This window comes from Dama dama, chromosome 15 (genome assembly GCF_033118175.1).
Source record: "Dama dama isolate Ldn47 chromosome 15, ASM3311817v1, whole genome shotgun sequence".
NCBI lineage: Eukaryota > Metazoa > Chordata > Mammalia > Artiodactyla > Cervidae > Dama > Dama dama.
The window spans coordinates 60,950,622-60,968,028 of record NC_083695.1 but is presented as its reverse complement, the minus strand read 5'-3'; the positions used below and the strand labels follow the sequence as shown (position 1 = coordinate 60,968,028).

The 17,407-nt window shown below is 33.9% G+C and overlaps 1 protein-coding gene across 6 annotated transcripts in view; it reads right to left on the bottom strand.

Annotated features, from left to right (window-relative positions):
• The window catches only part of EXOC6 (exocyst complex component 6), a 180,080-nt gene that overhangs the window by 107,157 nt on the left and 55,516 nt on the right, over positions 1-17,407 (bottom strand). For 5 of the 6 annotated variants that reach the window (XM_061162191.1, XM_061162195.1, XM_061162192.1 and 2 more), the window contains exons 8-14: positions 17,080-17,148; positions 15,447-15,530; positions 9,487-9,533; positions 9,246-9,366; positions 7,706-7,777; positions 2,850-2,947; positions 227-332 (exon numbers count right to left, since the gene is read on the bottom strand). In XM_061162191.1, coding sequence (XP_061018174.1) covers positions 227-332; positions 2,850-2,947; positions 7,706-7,777; positions 9,246-9,366; positions 9,487-9,533; positions 15,447-15,530; positions 17,080-17,148 — 597 coding nt within the window. The remainder of the gene's footprint in view (positions 1-226; positions 333-2,849; positions 2,948-7,705; positions 7,778-9,245; positions 9,367-9,486; positions 9,534-15,446; positions 15,531-17,079; positions 17,149-17,407) is intronic. The other variant, XM_061162193.1, reaches the window with a different exon arrangement.

The following is a 17,407-nucleotide window of genomic DNA, read 5'->3' as shown; positions in this document are numbered from 1 at the left end:
TGGTGGATAGTCCCCAGGAAAGTCCCTTCTTAACCTCACCAAAATAACAGTGGTAGTAGTAACATAATCTTTAAAAGTTAACAAAAACATAATTAATTTTCTCAAATAACACAACAATAACAACAAAAGCCTCAAAAGAAGCGATTCTCACAATGTCAGGTTAATATAATGTATTACTGATTAATTTATTTTAAAGAAAATTCTTGAAGTAAGAACGAAGTTGTACCTTTTCAAGGTCTGGATCTTGAAAGGGAAATTTACTTATGATTGCTCTATATTCTTCTTCACTAACAATAGGGATGGGGCTATAATTATCTTCTTCAAAAATGTCCCTGTTAAGAAAGAAGACAGAATTGAAAATTTAATATTAGAAAACACACCAACAGAGTGCTATAGAACAATACTTTAAGAAAACCCAATAATTACAAAATAATTTTCTGTTTGTCAGTTAAAGGTACAAATAGGAAAACAGTGCCTAATCACTCAGAATTGTAAAGTCCAGTATCCAGTAAGTGTCTCTCAAAATTAATGTGTGATCCTCTTTCTACTTGTTTATTTTACATCCTTCAGGACTTCAATTCCTTAGAACAGTTCCCAAGATGATATAGTCTGAAGGAACTAATTACAACTAAAAATGAGATGAAGAGTATCCCAGTTATATTTCTTAATAGGAACAGCTCTCAAATTGTATGTCTTTTGTGTTCTCTTTCCAACTAGATCATAAGCTCCCTGAAGATGAAAACAATGTCTTCCATTTGTCTGTCTCTCATAATGCTGTACTTAGAAAAGGAGCTTTTACACTTAATAAGGTAGACACATTTACTACTCACCAAATATCCATGTGCTTTCCTTGCAAACAGGCAAGTCATATGACTAGTTTCAGCCACTGGACCGTGAACACAAGTTACATGTGTTGCTTTAAGTCTAAAGCATTTATGAGCTAACTGTGTGATCCTCTGTCCCATGGTGATAGGGGAGACCCCCATGTCTCCCAGAATCACAAATGGCAAAAGCCTGAGTCGTGGACTACTAGATCCACTATAAACCTCTGTGTAAGTGAGAAATAAAATGCCTATTTTATCCAACAAGATTTTGTGCACTTTTGTTAGTAGCATAACTCAGCCTATACTAATATACCTGCTGTCCAATCAACTTCTTTATGATCAATAATTCAGTCTGATTAGTATTTCTTGAGCATATATTATGTGCTAGTCTCTGTGCTAACTATAATGAAAACTCTCTACCCCCATGAAGATAAAAGCAAGATCTTTGTTCTCAAGCCTAATAGGAGAGAGAGATATGCAAACAGATTATGTTTATAATGATGTTATGCAGACAGTAAATGAGGTACAAGTTTCAGATATAGGACAAAGGAAAAAAGCAACTAACTTTATCAGACTAGGTGGGAGATATCTCATGAAAAGTTTTACAGAGAACCGATGGGCTGTGTAGGGGTTTTATAGATAAAAAGAAATACTTCTAATGACATTATAGGAGAATAGCATTTCCGAAGGATGGACCATAACATGCAAAAATATACGGGATGAAAAATTATGACTGTGGGGAGGGGTTGAATAAAACCACAAGTATGCAGTATTACTGGAATATAAAATATGCAAGGGACATGGTTTAAAATGAGGCTGGGCAGGTGGACAAACTGAGACCCAGATTTTATCCTATAGGCAATGGAATATCATCTGAGGTTTTAGGCAGACAAATATCATAGGATGAATTTCACACAGTGGAGGAAAAACAAGGAAAAAGACAATAATGAACAGAGAAAAGCCAGGTAGAAAGATTGAATGATCCAAATAAAGAGCGATGAGGATTTGAATTAAAGCTGTATTTGTGGAGGCAGAAAGGGAGTGGCAGAAACAGTTTTTAAGAAGTAGAATATATGGGACTTACAAACTAAATGATGATTATGAGGCAAAGTATAATCCTAATGAATCTGTGGTTTCTAGACAAGGAAAATGGACAAATGATATATATCTCACCTCATCACAGACATTTGCAGAGGTAAGGAACACAAGAGAAGGATATGGTTTGGGCAGTAGATAATGAATATCTAACTGATAAATGGCTCTGGCATCTTAATGAGAGGCTGGAAATAAGTCATGAACCTGTGGTGCAACCCTTGTGGAAAACAGAACAGAGGTTCCTCAAAATTATTTACCATATAATCCAGCAATTCCACTTCTGGGTATATGCCCAAAAGAACTGAAACAGGGACCCAAACAGATAACTGTTTGTCAGTGTTCATAGCGGCATTATTCATAATTGTCAAAAGGTGAAAACAACCCAAATATCCATAAGGAGATGAATGGATAAATAAAACATGATACACACAATGGAGTATTATTTAGCCTTAAAAAAAGAATGATATTCTGACACAACATGGATGAACCTTGAAGACATTATGCTTAGTGAAATAAACCAGACCAAAAAAACCAAACAAATTCAGACACAAAACCCAAACAAATGTACAAACCACTTATATGAAGTAACTAGAGTAGTCAAATTCAAAGACAAAGTAGAATGGTGATTTCCAGGGACGGACTAGAAGAAAAAGAAATTGGGAGGTACTGTTTAATTGGTACAGAGTTTCAGTTTAGGAAGATAAGGAAGTTCTGGAGATGAACAGTAGTGATGGTTTAAACAGTGTGAACATACTTAATGTAACTGAACTATACATTCATAAAAGGTTAAAATAGTAAATTTTAAGTTACACATATTTTACCACAATAAAAATATAACTATAAGCAATTTTATTGCTAAATGCAAAAACAATTACTTCATCATTTGGCAATTTTTTAAAATTACATTAAGGTACCATGGCTTAGACTAACCTGAAAACTCCAGCCCATTTCTTAAGCAATGTTTCATTGTATTGATCTCTTATTTCAAATAAAAGGTCAAAAAGTCGATTCACTGGAAAACCATAACCCTAAAACACACACACAAAAAGCAGATAAACAAGTAAAATAAATAAAGATATTCATTTTTAAAAGTTCAGAATACTAGAGAACTGTTTGAAGTGATCATTATATCAAATTGTATGCCATCTGAACAGTATGAAAACACGATATTCTTTTGACTTTCTTTTTTTTTTTTTACTTTCTACTAAGTTACACCAGTTAAAAAAAGAGTCTAGAAAGTTTTATGAAGCTGGAATTATTTTTCCATTTCTTCTCTCTCTTTTCAGTCTGGATTACACTGTTAACCTTAAAAAGTATTACAAGTCAGAATTGGAGGAAAAGTTCAAGATTACTGATCCACGTAACTGCGTCTTGGGAAGCAGTCTCTAAATAAGATAGAGGAAAAAAAGAGAATACATTCTGTCTGAAACACTGTACTTTCAATTCAGTGCTGACTTTGTAGTACAGGGAAAAGTTATCAAACAGATACTCAAAAATTTTATTCCTTTGCAACTCCAAATCCACTGAAATCATACCCATATTAGGACCAAACATTTCTGCTCACATCAGAGTTGTCCCTCTTCCCCTTCAAGGCTCACCTCTTCGTCTTTGGTCTTGATCCTATCTCCTCCTTCAGAAACTGCTCCATGGATTAGCTACTCAATCTGTTGCATTTTTAACTTCCACTACCTCCCTTCTCTTCACTAAAGAAACTTGCTAAATTGCCTCCCATCTTTAAAAGGAGAACTAAAGGAAACAAAAAAGCCCTCCTACAATTTTCTGTGCCCTGCAGCTGCCTCCTCTGTCCTTCCCTAGCCAAACCTACTACAATCTAACTCCCACTCCTATTCCTTTTTTGAAACTGCTGTCAATAATATCACAGAGTATATCCTAAATAGAAAATTTCATGATCTCTCATTCTATCTTACTTCTGTTTCCTCTGTTTTGAATTCTGTAATATTACTCTCTCTCCTTGTTCTCCTTTTATCTATGAGTAATCCTTCTGGATTCTTTATTCTTCTATCTCCATCCTTCAATTTTTCCTTCTAGCTCTCTAGGGCAATTTCAAGTCAATTGACTTCAAACACTACATTCACTGACTATTCTCAATCTGTATCTCTAGCTATATCTCTATAAATTCTAAATATTTAATTCCAACAGCTATTAGACATCCCCAGTCCACCAACAAGCACATTAAACTCATATCTTCCTACTAAACCAAGTGTTCTTCCTACTTCCTGTTCCTGTTAATAGTTCTATCATCAATCCAATTTATCAGGAAAGAAACCTAAATGTCATCTAAATGCCCCCAAAACAAACATCTAATCACTGATCAGATTCTTTTGATTTTGCCTCCTTTACAAATTTCATTCAAACCTATCATTTTTCTCCATCATCTACTACCTTTCTTTCTTCAGAAATCTTTCCAGTACCACTGTTTTATTTTAGGTCCTTAACATCCCCTGCCTAGATCACTGTAAAAGCTTTCTAAACTGAAATTCCAACCATCTGTCTCTCTCAACTCACTCTATTGCCAACTCATAAAATTATCAACTAAAAGTGCAAATCTGATCATACCATTCCCCTAGAGAAGGCTTACTAAAGTCTCATAAGACATGCCACAATCTGGCTAAAACTACCTAATCAGTTTCATTACCACTCTCTACCCTTCTTTGCTTACATTTAAACATTACAATTTCTAACACCACCAAGCTGGTCAGCCAGTCTCATGCCCACCATACTATTTGCTGTTGTCATTCAGTCGCCAAGTCATGTCCGACTCTTTGTGCCTCTATGGACTGCAGCACTCCAGGCTTCCCTGTCCTTCACCATCTCTAGGAGTTTGCCCAAGCTCATGTCCATTGAATCGGTGATGTCATCCAACCATCTCATTCCCTGTCGCCCTCTTCTCCTTCTGCCTTCAATCCTTCCCAGCATCAGGGTCTTTTCCAACGAGTCAGCTGTTTGCATCCGGTGGCCAAAGTACACCATACTATACTATGGTGACATAGTATAGTCAGTTACCTATAACTGACACATGCTATTTACCTGTCATTAATGCCTCTTCCTTCATATCTAACTTGCTGAACTCACATTTCCTTCAAAATCCAGCTCACATTTCAACTTTCCGTATAACCCTTCCCAACTCCTGGAATCAAAGTTATCATTATATCTTCCAAGAGCCCAAAGTTCTTTAACACATTACTAAATTAGTATGTCTTATTATACATCTTATTTGTTTACAACTAAACAATTTCTTAAACCCAAGAATCTTTATGTCCCTATTGTTGTACTGATTTTTATATATATCATATTATCTAGCTGTTAGCACACAGCAGGTGCTCAAAAAAGGTTAATGAATGAATCAATAAGTGCTTACTTTTCATTTGCTTAATAGGCAGTAAGCAGAACTATGAACATGCTATGTTGTGTTTTGATTTTTCACTTTATTGTTTAGTTAGCTTTGTTTTAGGTGATGAAATAGTAACATTTTAAAAAGAAAAATTCCCTTAGGGTGGTAAAGTGCCAATTTTTAAAATGAAATATTGTGCAATATGCTTTAATTAAAGATTAATTAGAAAAGACCATCTTTAATTCTCTCAACTTTTCAATTACTAAGTACAACTTGAAAAGCCAGTATTTATTTAATTCAGTGTAAGATCTACCTAATAATCAGCTTGTCAGTTTTCAGTGAAATGAAAATACTGCATGATTTCTAAATAAGCAAGAACTGATTTGTTTTCCTCAACTTAATTTCAAAGCAGTAAGATTAGAAAGGTATATTAACAAGGGTTTATGCATCCATCAATGTTGCTTTTTTAACACCTCTGTAACCTGAATATTGCCTACTACTCTTTGATTCTCTGCAGAGTTCCTTGCAACCATACCAAATACTTAATCTAAAACTGAATCTACAGTTGTACTCAAAATGACAATTCAAGAACAGTCTGTATGGTTTTTAAAAGAGAGAGAAAGAGTTTACACCAGAATATAAATCAATGCTGCTACTGATGTCAATCAATGCTGCTATTGTTACCAAAAACAAAAACCAACTGAGCTAAATTTTGTACTTTAGTGACACAGTTGATCTACATTATGACAGAAATTTCTTTTCACTATGGATCCATAACAAACAATTTGTTGACCTGGGGTCCCCAGACCATATTTTGAGTAGCAATGCTTTGAGTCATTAAGGATAGCAAAACTCCAAGTTACTTAAAAATAGGCCCCAAGTATTAAGGCAGTCTTTAATAAAACTTACTAAAGTTTTCTTGCAGAGAGATCAGTATTACAGGTACATTAGTCACAAAATTTATGAAAGAAAAAAAGTCCCAAATTATTCTGGTTTTATAATATAAGCCATACAAACTAATGAAGATATAAGGCAATAAAATAATTTACTAAAGGAGCTTGTGGTATCTTCTCCTTAGGTTTAAGAATAAAATAGATAACTATTACTCTAGGATGGACTCCTGGGATAAAACAAATAGTTTAGCATTTCCTAAAAGTAAAGGTCATTCAGCTGTGTCCAACTCTTTGCAACCCCATGGACTATACAGTCCATGGAATTCTCCAGGCCAGAATACTGGCGTGGGTAGCCTTCCCCTTCTCCAGGGTGATCTTCCTAACCCAGGGATCGAACCCAGGTCTCCCACATTACAGGCAGATTCTTTACCAACTGAGCCACAAGGGAAGCCCCAGCATTTCCTTTTTATGAAGCTCTAGATCAAAAAGATGCTCTAAGGGAAAAAAAAGATTTATGAGTCAGATATGTTGCGAAAATGCTGCATAATCACCTTACCTTTGGAAATGTATGCTATAAACTTGCTTAGTAGAAAATCTCTTTTACTTCACTCAGCATTTTCTAAACATTTTTGACCACACAACTAGTATCACACTTTGGAAAATGCTGGTCTAGATTTCACAAAAAGTTATTCCAAACATAACAACCCCATAAATTTAAGCATGGTTGAAAACTTATCAACCAATCAAACATCTATTAGTCAATCAAATTTATCAAAAATCCCATAAGTTTAAGCATGAAAACTTAATCAATTCTGTATTATCTGTGATCAAAGATGAGGGACAAGTTCAAAACTTTGATACTGATAACCACAAAGACAATGAGTTTTCAGACAATTCAGTTTTAATCTTATTTTAAAAAGAAAAAAACTCCAAAATGCAAAGTAAAGTGATATGCTTACAATCATAGCACACCTGAAATTAGGAAAGAAATGAGTACATACAGCTTTCAAACTAGCATTTATTTTCATATACAGTATCACATATAAAACTCCAAACAATTCTGAAAACTAGTAATTAATAAATCCACTTTCACAAATGAGGATCTGAAGTTCAGAAAACTTGTAAACATACAATTAATCAACAGCAAAAGCTGAACATAAACTCGGGTCTTTGTGATTCCACAGCTCATGTTCACTGTCCTCAGGCAGAACTTTAATATTCTAATTTCTAGTTCAGGGTTTTTTCCACTACATTGCGTACTTTTTTTTAACTGCAAAAGTACTATATCTACTCCAATAGAATGACCGATATTTTAACAGATGGTGATATTCCCTGATCTCTGTCCAATCTTCATAATCAGGAAGGCGGTAGTATGAAAAGTTCTGCATGATAGGAGAATATCAATACATAAGTAAACATTTGATTATTACTAATTTACTACCATTAAGCCACAATACAAGAAATGAGTATGGTCTACACTATATTTTGAATAGTTTTATGTGCTCAAATAGCCATTAACTGAATATCAGATTATCACCCACCTGTAGAGTATCTGCAAATATTACAATGAGATTCTTCAGCTCCAGAACAAGATCAGGATCAGTGCAATAAGACTGGGAGAATGAAGGGTAAGTGGGGGGTAGAAACACAAACAAACAAACACACACCAGAGTCACTTGGTTAAAAACTAAGAAATAAAACTTGAAGATTTTTCCTTAAATTTGCTTGACTTACAATAAATTTTAAGTCTTGAGTATCAAATTCACAGCTGACTTCTTCTATTCATTAAAAAATTCTTAGGGAAAGATCATGACAAACCACTTTAGGTACTACATGAAAAGAAATTTTCCTGAAATTTGCGCACACTTACTTTAGTCAAAGCAACGATGCTTATATTTACAAAAAAGTCTTTAGATTTTAAAGAACTAGTTATTTCAAATTGAAAAAATGGTTTATATTTCTACTTTTCAATTATTTATTTATTCTATTATAAAAGAGATACACTCAATATATTTTTCTAAGTGACAATTTATTTTCTTAGTACTCCATCAAAGGAAAATAATTAATTTCAAAAGGATAGTGAAATTCACTCTTGTTCCTTTAATAGCATTTAGTAAGATTTAAATATGATATATTGCATTTACTATGATTTCATACATGATGTCATGGAATTAATAGAGAGCATACTACAATATTACATATTCATAGCTGATCTAAATATAAACCATGATAAAATATATTGTTCTTTATTATATATGATAGAAAAAGTTGTAGGTCATTGGACAAATAGTGTACCCAGAATCTATGTCCCTGCTAAGTAAAAATATAATGTATTTATAATCTAAGTATCACTTAAACTAATAATCTTTCTTTAAAATATTTTCAATCTTTATTCTTAATAATAAAATTTTAAATAATAGATTATAAAATTTTAAGTTTGGGGAGATTTTACTGAAGGCAAGCTTCCAAAATTATCCTAAGAAAAAGTCCACACTAAGAAATTATTAATTTCACTAGTCCTTATAACATGATTTTTACTTCTGCAAAAGGCATATTATAAAAATATTTTATCATTTTACCTTTCTTCATAAAAAAGTTTTCATTACTTAAAGATTCACTACTCCAAATGAGTTTAAATTTTGACAACTGCATATTATTTTTAGGACATTTATAAGTGTACTACTGCAAATAAGCTATAAACATTGAAGAACAAGTTCTATTGAGTTTTAATGGTGGAGTTTATTTTGGAAACAAAGAATGTGGAATGATAATTAAAAACCCTTTCTTCATGGTGCTTTTCAGTGATCTAATGAAGAGGTCAGTTGAGACTAATGAGAACAGCATAATTCTCCATCTTCTATAACGCTGGACTGAAAGTGTCTTCAGCAAGCCCCAGTCAGTTGCAAAATCACAGCTCAATATTACCACACAAACAAAGGCCTAACATTACTACCTCCAAATCTGACAATTATCAAAAAAATGTAGACCTAATGAAGGTACACTTTCTTCTGACACTATCCAATTCATAAGTTCTTGAAGTAACTGAATTAAAAATTTAGTAACATAAATTATCTAACTTACTGAATGAGCTCTAAGGACAGCAATTATCTTTGAGAGGGCCATGTTCCAAAGTTCATCAGTGTATGCCCTGGTTACTAATCCTTGGGTCACATGTAAAATGTGATCTTCCACCACAAAGAACCTAAAAACAGCAATTGCAAAATAACGAGTTGAAACAAAATTCAAACCTAAATAGAAAATAATTAGTTCTGACATTTAACACAATATCAAAATAATATTTGTTGCCATATTAGATACATACCCTACAATTTGAGTGAAATATCTTCTATAGCCATCAACTGTTTCATGCTTTAAATGAAAAATAAAAATCAATTTAAAACAACAGATATCAGTAACATAAGAGTAGTTCCAAATCAGTACAACATTTGTTAACAAATATTTATTGATAGTCTACTATAATATGAAGCATACATTTTAAGGCACAGGGATACACTGGTAAATAACAAAAAGTCCTTACCCCTCATGGAATTTGCATTCGAAAAGAGACAAAATAAGCAAATTAAAAAGTCAGAACCTTCGTCTCAGCAGGCTAATTCAATCCACTAACATCTCTCACTTGGCCTATTACATCATTCACCTACCTAGCCTTCCAAGCTTTCAGGCTTGTTTCCTCAGTCTCTTCTCCAGACAGCTGCCAGAACAATACTTTTCAAAAATAATCAAATAAATATATCGTTTGCTAAAAACCTTCTAATGATTTTTTATCTGATTCATAATAAAAGTCAAATTCCTCTGAAATGGTCTACAATTTCCTATTGTTCATAATTTTAACAAAAAGAAAATATTTGATTATCTGAATTTCATGAGCTTATTACATGAAATATTTCAATTAAGTTCAAATATTGTATTTTATTTCATGAAAGTGATCAAAATTTTCAAACATCTGGGATTTTTTTCAGGGAGGAGGCTGTTATTACACTTTTGGCTTAAAAATACTATGATCAGACAATAGAGTCTACATGACACAAAAGTTTGATATGTTTTGATACCTGCTTCATAACATAGTATGCTGTCACATTTACAATGTTCAATATGTAGTTTTAAAAAGTGTTTTTACAGGTGTTGAAACAGAATTCTTTTTTTCTGGCCATGCTGCATGGCTTGTGGGATCTTAGTTCCTCAATCAGGGACCAAACTGGGCCCACAACAGTGAAAGTGCTGAGTCTTAACCACTGGACCACCAGTCTATTCAGTTCAGTTCAGTCGCTCAGTCATGTCCGACTCTTTGCGACCCCATGAACCACAGCACACCAGGCCTCCCTGTCCATCACCAACTCCTGGAGTTTACCCAAACTCATGTCCACTGAGTCGGTGATGCCATCCAACCATCTCATCCTCTGTCGTCCCCTTCTCCTCCCGACCTCGATCTTTCCCAGCATCAGGGTCTTTTCCAATGAGTCAGCTCTTCACATCAGGTGGCCAAAGTACTGGAGTTTCAGCTTCAGTCCTTCCAATGAATACCCAGGACTGATCTCCTTTAGGATGGACTAGTTGGATCTCCTTGTAGTCCAAGGGACTCTCAAGAGTCTTCTCCAACACCACAGTTCAAAAGCATCAATTCTTCTGTGCTCAGCTTTCTTTACAGCCCAGCTCTCGCATCCATACATGACTACTGGAAAAACCATAGCCTTGACTAGATGGACCTTTGTTGGCAAAGTAATGTCTCTGCTTTTTAACATGCCATCTAGATTGGTCATAATTTTCCTTCCAAGGAGTAAGCGTCTTTTAATTTCATGGCTGCAATCACCATCTGCAGTGATTTTGGAGCCCCAAAAAATAAAGTCAGCCACTGTTTCCCCATCTATTTGCCACGAAGTGATGGGACCAGATGCCATGATCTTAGTTTCCTGAATGTTGAGCTTTAAGCCTATTAGATAAGCCTATTATTAAACATGTTCTGTATTCTTACTGCTATTCTGTCTAATGGCTTATAAGATACTGAAGCATCCACAATGCTTATGGATTTTTTAATTTACCCTTTTAGTTGCAGCAATTTTGCTTTAAATACTTTGAGTCGATGTTATCAAGTATTTATAGATTCAAATTAGCATTTTTTATCAGCTCTAAGACATGAATTTTTTATAACTTTAGCTTTTTAAATTATATTTAACTATATACTGTTTCTATTCTTCCAATGGTTACAGAAATTACATTATGCATACTTAAATAATCAAACTCTAAAATTAATTAATAATTTTATTCTTTTCTGGATAATTCCAAAACAGTTCGGTTTCAATAACTTCCTAATATTTATGCTATTCACCCTAATATTTATGCTATTGTTATTGTGCATTTTTATTCTATCTTGTTTTAAAGATAAGATTCTATCTTGTTTTAAATTCTATCCATAATACTGTATTATTTTCTATAGTCAACACCGATTTATCCACATATTTATACTTTCTTTGCTATTCATTTCTTTTAGCATCTCATTTATTCCATTTGGCATCACTTTCTTTTTGACTACAGTCTTTTCTTTCCTTCTAAGGGCGTCTCAGTAACAAACTCTCCTCCTCTTTGTCTGAAAATGCCTATCTTTGTCTTTGTTCCACTGAATAGAGAATCCCAGGTAGACAGTTCTTTTCCTTCAGCATTGAAAATACTCCACTGTCTTGTTTATTTGAAAATAACCTCTTCTCTCTGGGTATTTTTAAGGTCTTCTCTTATCTTTATTTTTAAAGTCAAATTTATTGTTATAATTTACATAAAGCAAAGTTAACCTTTTTTACATAGTGAAACCACATCAAAATCAAGGTAGAGAATAATTCTCATAACAAAGTTCCCCTTCTGCCCCTTGTAGTGCATCACTCTGCCCAATCCCTAACCCTTCACCACTGATCCCATTCTATCTTACAGTTTTGCCTTTTCAAAAATTTCATATAACACCAATTACACTATATGTAATTTTGTTGTATCTGAATTTTTTCACTTCCAGTAATGCTTTTAAGATTTATCCATGTCAAGAGGATCCTGAGATATACCAAATATGGACTGTGAACCAGGCAAATCAAAATGACTGGCCAAAGGAAACCCAGAAGAAATGCCCTATATAAGTGATTTCAATTGCCATGAGACAGCGACTCAGGGACCCTCTCTTTGAGCTCACCTGTGTATCTATCCACACATACTATACTCCTTTTCCTCCTAATAAACACTTCACTTGTTTCAAAAAAAAAAAAAAAAGATTTATCCATGTCATTGCATGTATCAGTTCCCTTTCTTCTGCTGAGTCCATAACATTCCATTATGCAGTAGTACAACAATTTATCTATTCACTACCTCATAGACATTTGGGATGTTTCTAGTTTCTAGCATTTAGGAATATAGTTACTATAAATATCATATATAAGCCACTATGTAGATGCATTTTCAATTCTTATGGGTAAAAACTTAGGAATGGGATTTCTGGGTCATATGATAAGTGTTTGCTTAACATTATAACAAATTGTCTAACTATTTTCCAAATAGTTACAATATTCATACCTATCAGAAGTGTATCAGAGTTCAAGTTGCTCTCTGTGATATCATCTAGATAATTTCTTTTTTTTTCCATTTATTTATATTAGTTGGAGGCTAATTACTTTACAATATTGCAGTGGTTTTTGCCATACATTGACATGAGTCAGCCATGGATTTACATGTGTTCCCCATCCTGAACCCCCCTCCCCCCTCCCTCCCCATCCCATCCCTCTGGGTCTTCCCAGTGCACCAGCCCCAAGCACTTGTCTCATGCATCCAACCTGCACTGGTGATCTGTTTCACAATTGATAATATACATGTTTCAATGCTATTCTCTCAGATCATCCACCCTCACCTTCTCCCATAGAGTCCAAAAGTCTGTTCTGTACATCTGTGTCTCTTTTTCTGTCTTGCATATAGGGTTAGCATTACCATCTTTCTAAATTCCATATACATGCGTTAGTATACTGTATTGGTGTTTATCTTTCTGGCTTACTTCACTCTGTATAATGGGCTCCAGTTTCATCCATCTCGTTAGAACTGATTCAAATGTATTCTTTTAATGGCTGAGTAATATTCCATTGTGTATATGTACCACAGCTGCCTTATCCATTCGTCTGTTGATGGGCATCTAGGTTGCTTCCATGTCCTGGCTATTATAAACAGTGCTGCGATGAACATTGGGGTACACGTGTCTCTTTCAGTTCTGGTTTCCTCGGTGTGTATGCCCAGGAGTGGGATTGCTGGGTCATATGGCAGTTCTATTTCCAGTTTTTTAAGGAATCTCCACACTGTTCTCCATAGCGGCTGTACTAGTTTGCATTCCCACCAACAGTGTAAGAGGGTTCCCTTTTCTCCACACCCTCTCCAACATTTATTGCTTATAGACTTTTGGATAGCAGCCATTCTGACTGGCGTGTAATGGTACCTCATTGTGGTTTTGATTTGCATTTCTCTGATAATGACTGATGTTGAGCTAGATAATTTCTTCAGGTCAACTAAGATCAACTGTTAAAAGCTGCTCACAAAATTTTTCATTTTGGCTAATAAATCTTTACTAGGTGTTCTACTTGATTTTTTTCACATTTTTTGGGGTAGTTCCTTTATAGTTTATGGACCCTATTGATAAGGGCAAGCTTTTCTTTCTTTAAATATAATAAATATTTTTATATAAAATACTTTTATATTCTATGCCTAATAACTCAAATATTGAAAGTCTTTTACAATTTATTCCTGTTGTCAATATTTCTAAAGGTTCTCACTTGTTCAATAATTAGTTCTGAGTATGAGTTGTTAATTTTCCTATTGAAACTTTAACTGTGGATATTTTTTAACTTGGTATGAAGGTTCAGAGAAGATCTGCATTTGCTTCTAGTAGACACCTGGAGACAACATCAAAATGGAACGACTTTAAATTTTCAGCCTGAGATTTTTTTGATGCTCCAAGTAGAATGAAATTGGATTGCAAACACATGTTAAGAACTGCTTCTTATGAATTATCAGGGATTTTTTCCTTTGTTCACTCAGCACCAGGACTGGGGATAGGCAATTTTCTTTAGTATGTTTGGCAGAAGGACCTGAGAGGTTTTGCAAGATGGCTTTCTCTCTAGGTCATCCCAATAATGAGCTATAATTCTTTGGAGTCTCAGCCTTGCAAAGGAGAGAATTTCTCATCACCCTCTTTGAGTGACTCTGGCCTTAAAACTTCTACATACTTATACATCCTTAAAACTCATGCTTTCCCATTTAGCAGATTCCCCTTAGGGAAAAAGCTACATTTATGGCTTCACTGGGGCTTTACCCCAGGGTTCAGTGGTAAAGAATCCACCTGCAATACAGGAGCCACAGGAAATGCAGGTTCAATCCCTGGGTCTGGAAGATTCCCTGGAGGAGGGCATGACAACCCACTCCAGTAATTGCCTGGAGAATCCCATGGACAGAGGAGCCTGGCAGGCTACAGTCTTTAGGGTCGCAAAGAGCAGGACATGACTGAAGTGACTTAGGGCCCACGCACAGTGTTTCATTATGCCTGTCTGGATTTGAATTCATTTAAGTTTTCCTGTTTGGTTTATCTTATATTTAGGTGTACTGAGGTATAAGTTACATCAATAAAGCTCTTTTTCATGTGCTGCTTCTATAAGCTTTCACAAATACGTATCACCATAACCAACATATAGAACACTTTCACATTGACTTAGTTTTTTTACATTATGGATTATTTTATTTCATTTTTTCCTTATTTTTCTACAGCAAATATGTCACAATTTTATAGCCAAAAAATATATGTATTCTTAAGAATGATTGATAAAAATCCCACAAACATAGCCCCTTCAGATTACTTATTTAGTCTTTGTCAGGACTATACTTTCCTATGTGATCCTCAGTGCATGTAAAAAGAATTTAAGATTTTAAAAAATGTTTTATCCAGCATCTTTAGTTGTTTTTTTCAGTAGAATACTTAATTAAGGTACTCAGTCTACCATCCTGTCAGAAACTAGTTACCACTCCCTGACATTTCATATATTTATTTGTCTTATTTATTTATAGTCTGTCTTCCCTAACAGAATGTAAGCTCATGAGAGAAGGGACTCATCCATTTGAACTACTATAACCTTCACACCTAAACCAATTACTGGCAATGGTAGGTATGCAATAAATATTTGCAGTGGAATGTATGCTCTAAAGAAATTAAACAAGTTAAAAACTGACAACATAATCAATTCAAAATTTCTATATACTTACCATATTTGACTGGGGTTGCAATACCAGTCTTGCCTGTTTCTTTCTTTGTTTTCGGTAATAATTTTCAAATGTTTCCTCATCACCCTAAAATAAAGTCAGTAGAGTAATAAAAACACACATAACACAAACACACTGCTAAACAGATAACTTCTTTATCCCATAAGGGTCATTTTTCAGCTTCTAACAACTAGAATTAAATGTGGAATGGTATTTCATATTGATTACCAAGAACAAGCTTTTCACATTATAGTTCATAGACAGTTACCTTGTATGGAGTCATGACAATTAAGAAAACTAAAGGTAAGTTCAAATAATTTGATAGTTACCTAACTTATCACTTAGGCTTTATACATTTTTGACTGACCAAAGAAAATATGGCTGTCAGTGAAGGAAACTAAGTAAGAAAATTAGCTATCAAGCCTCAACTTCTGAACATGTTGTATAAGAACTACGCACATCTCACCACAGGACAATATATAGTGTTTCTAACATGGTTTACCATTAGTTTGCATCAAGCAACAGCCAGGTATACATTATTCTTAAGTTTACATGGAACATTCTCCAGGATAAAGCATTTGTGATGCCGTAAGACAAGCCTCAATAAATTTAAAAGGACTAGAATCATACAATATATGATCTCTGATTTAATCAATGGGATTAAGTTAGGAATCAATAACAGAAGAACTTTACGGAACTTCACCAACATGGAGATTAAACTCCATCTTGGTGTTTAGTTATTTAAACTAAATTAGTTATTTAACTCCATTAAATAATTAGTGGGTTAAAGAAAAAAAATCACAGGAAATTAGAAAATACTTTGAGATAAATGGAAATAAAAACACAATACATCAAAACTCAGAGACTGCAGTGAACTAGTTAGGAGGAAATTTACAACTTTAAATGTCTTCATTAAAAAAGAAGAGTAATTTCAATTAATATCTTAAACTTCTACCTACATGAAAGAAGTTGAACGCAAAAGGCCACATATATGATGATGCCATTTATATGAAATACCCAGAATAGGCAAATTCACAGAGACAGAAAGTAAATTAGTACTTGTTAGGGACTGAGGTGAGGGGAGAGTAAGGAGTGGCTGTTAACACGTAAGAAGTTTCTTTTCGTACTAATAAAATGTTCAGAAACTATTTGTAATGGTTGCACATCCATGTGAATATGCTAAAATCACTAAACTATGTATCTGAGAAAGGTAAATGTTTTGGTATGTGAATTATATCAGAATAGTGCTATTTTTAAAAGGATAATTGTTCAACCAAAAATGAAAACAATGTAGTCTGGCATAACAAATATGGAAGTAACATATTTAAAAGTAACTGTGATACAACAGTACAGAGCCAAGAAGGAAGAAATGGAAAGTTCTTTTAAATATACATGAAAAGTATACTTCAAAGTACATCATAAGTTGAAGAAAGAAGTAAATGCCTCACACGCAGGGGATACTTCACAAATAAATACTGCATGTAGATTTACAGCTCAATGAACTTGTAGTCAGCCTTTAGAAAAGCAGGCCTAAAATGCACACATGTCTTTTTAATAATATAAGTATATGCACCCATATGTGCATACACACATATATGTATACATACACATATACACGTATACAAAAGATACTTACCAGAACGGAATAAATATGCAAACATTGGTAAACAGGGGAAAAATCAACAAGATCTTGTACAGTTAAGACCTGAAAAAATAAAACAATTTTTTAAAATTATAGGTCAAACTACTAGTCTACTGTTGAATAATATAAAGTTAAAATTAGATAAGAAGATTCACAGATTTCATGTTATAACATTTATCAACTATAAAAAGCATATAATAGAAACACAATGCCTTTTTATTATGTTTTGGCACCTGTTCATACCTTATGCTTTATATATTTATCATCATTGATTATTTTAGGTTATAAGTCAATAAAGTGGGGAGACTGTATATCTTTAACA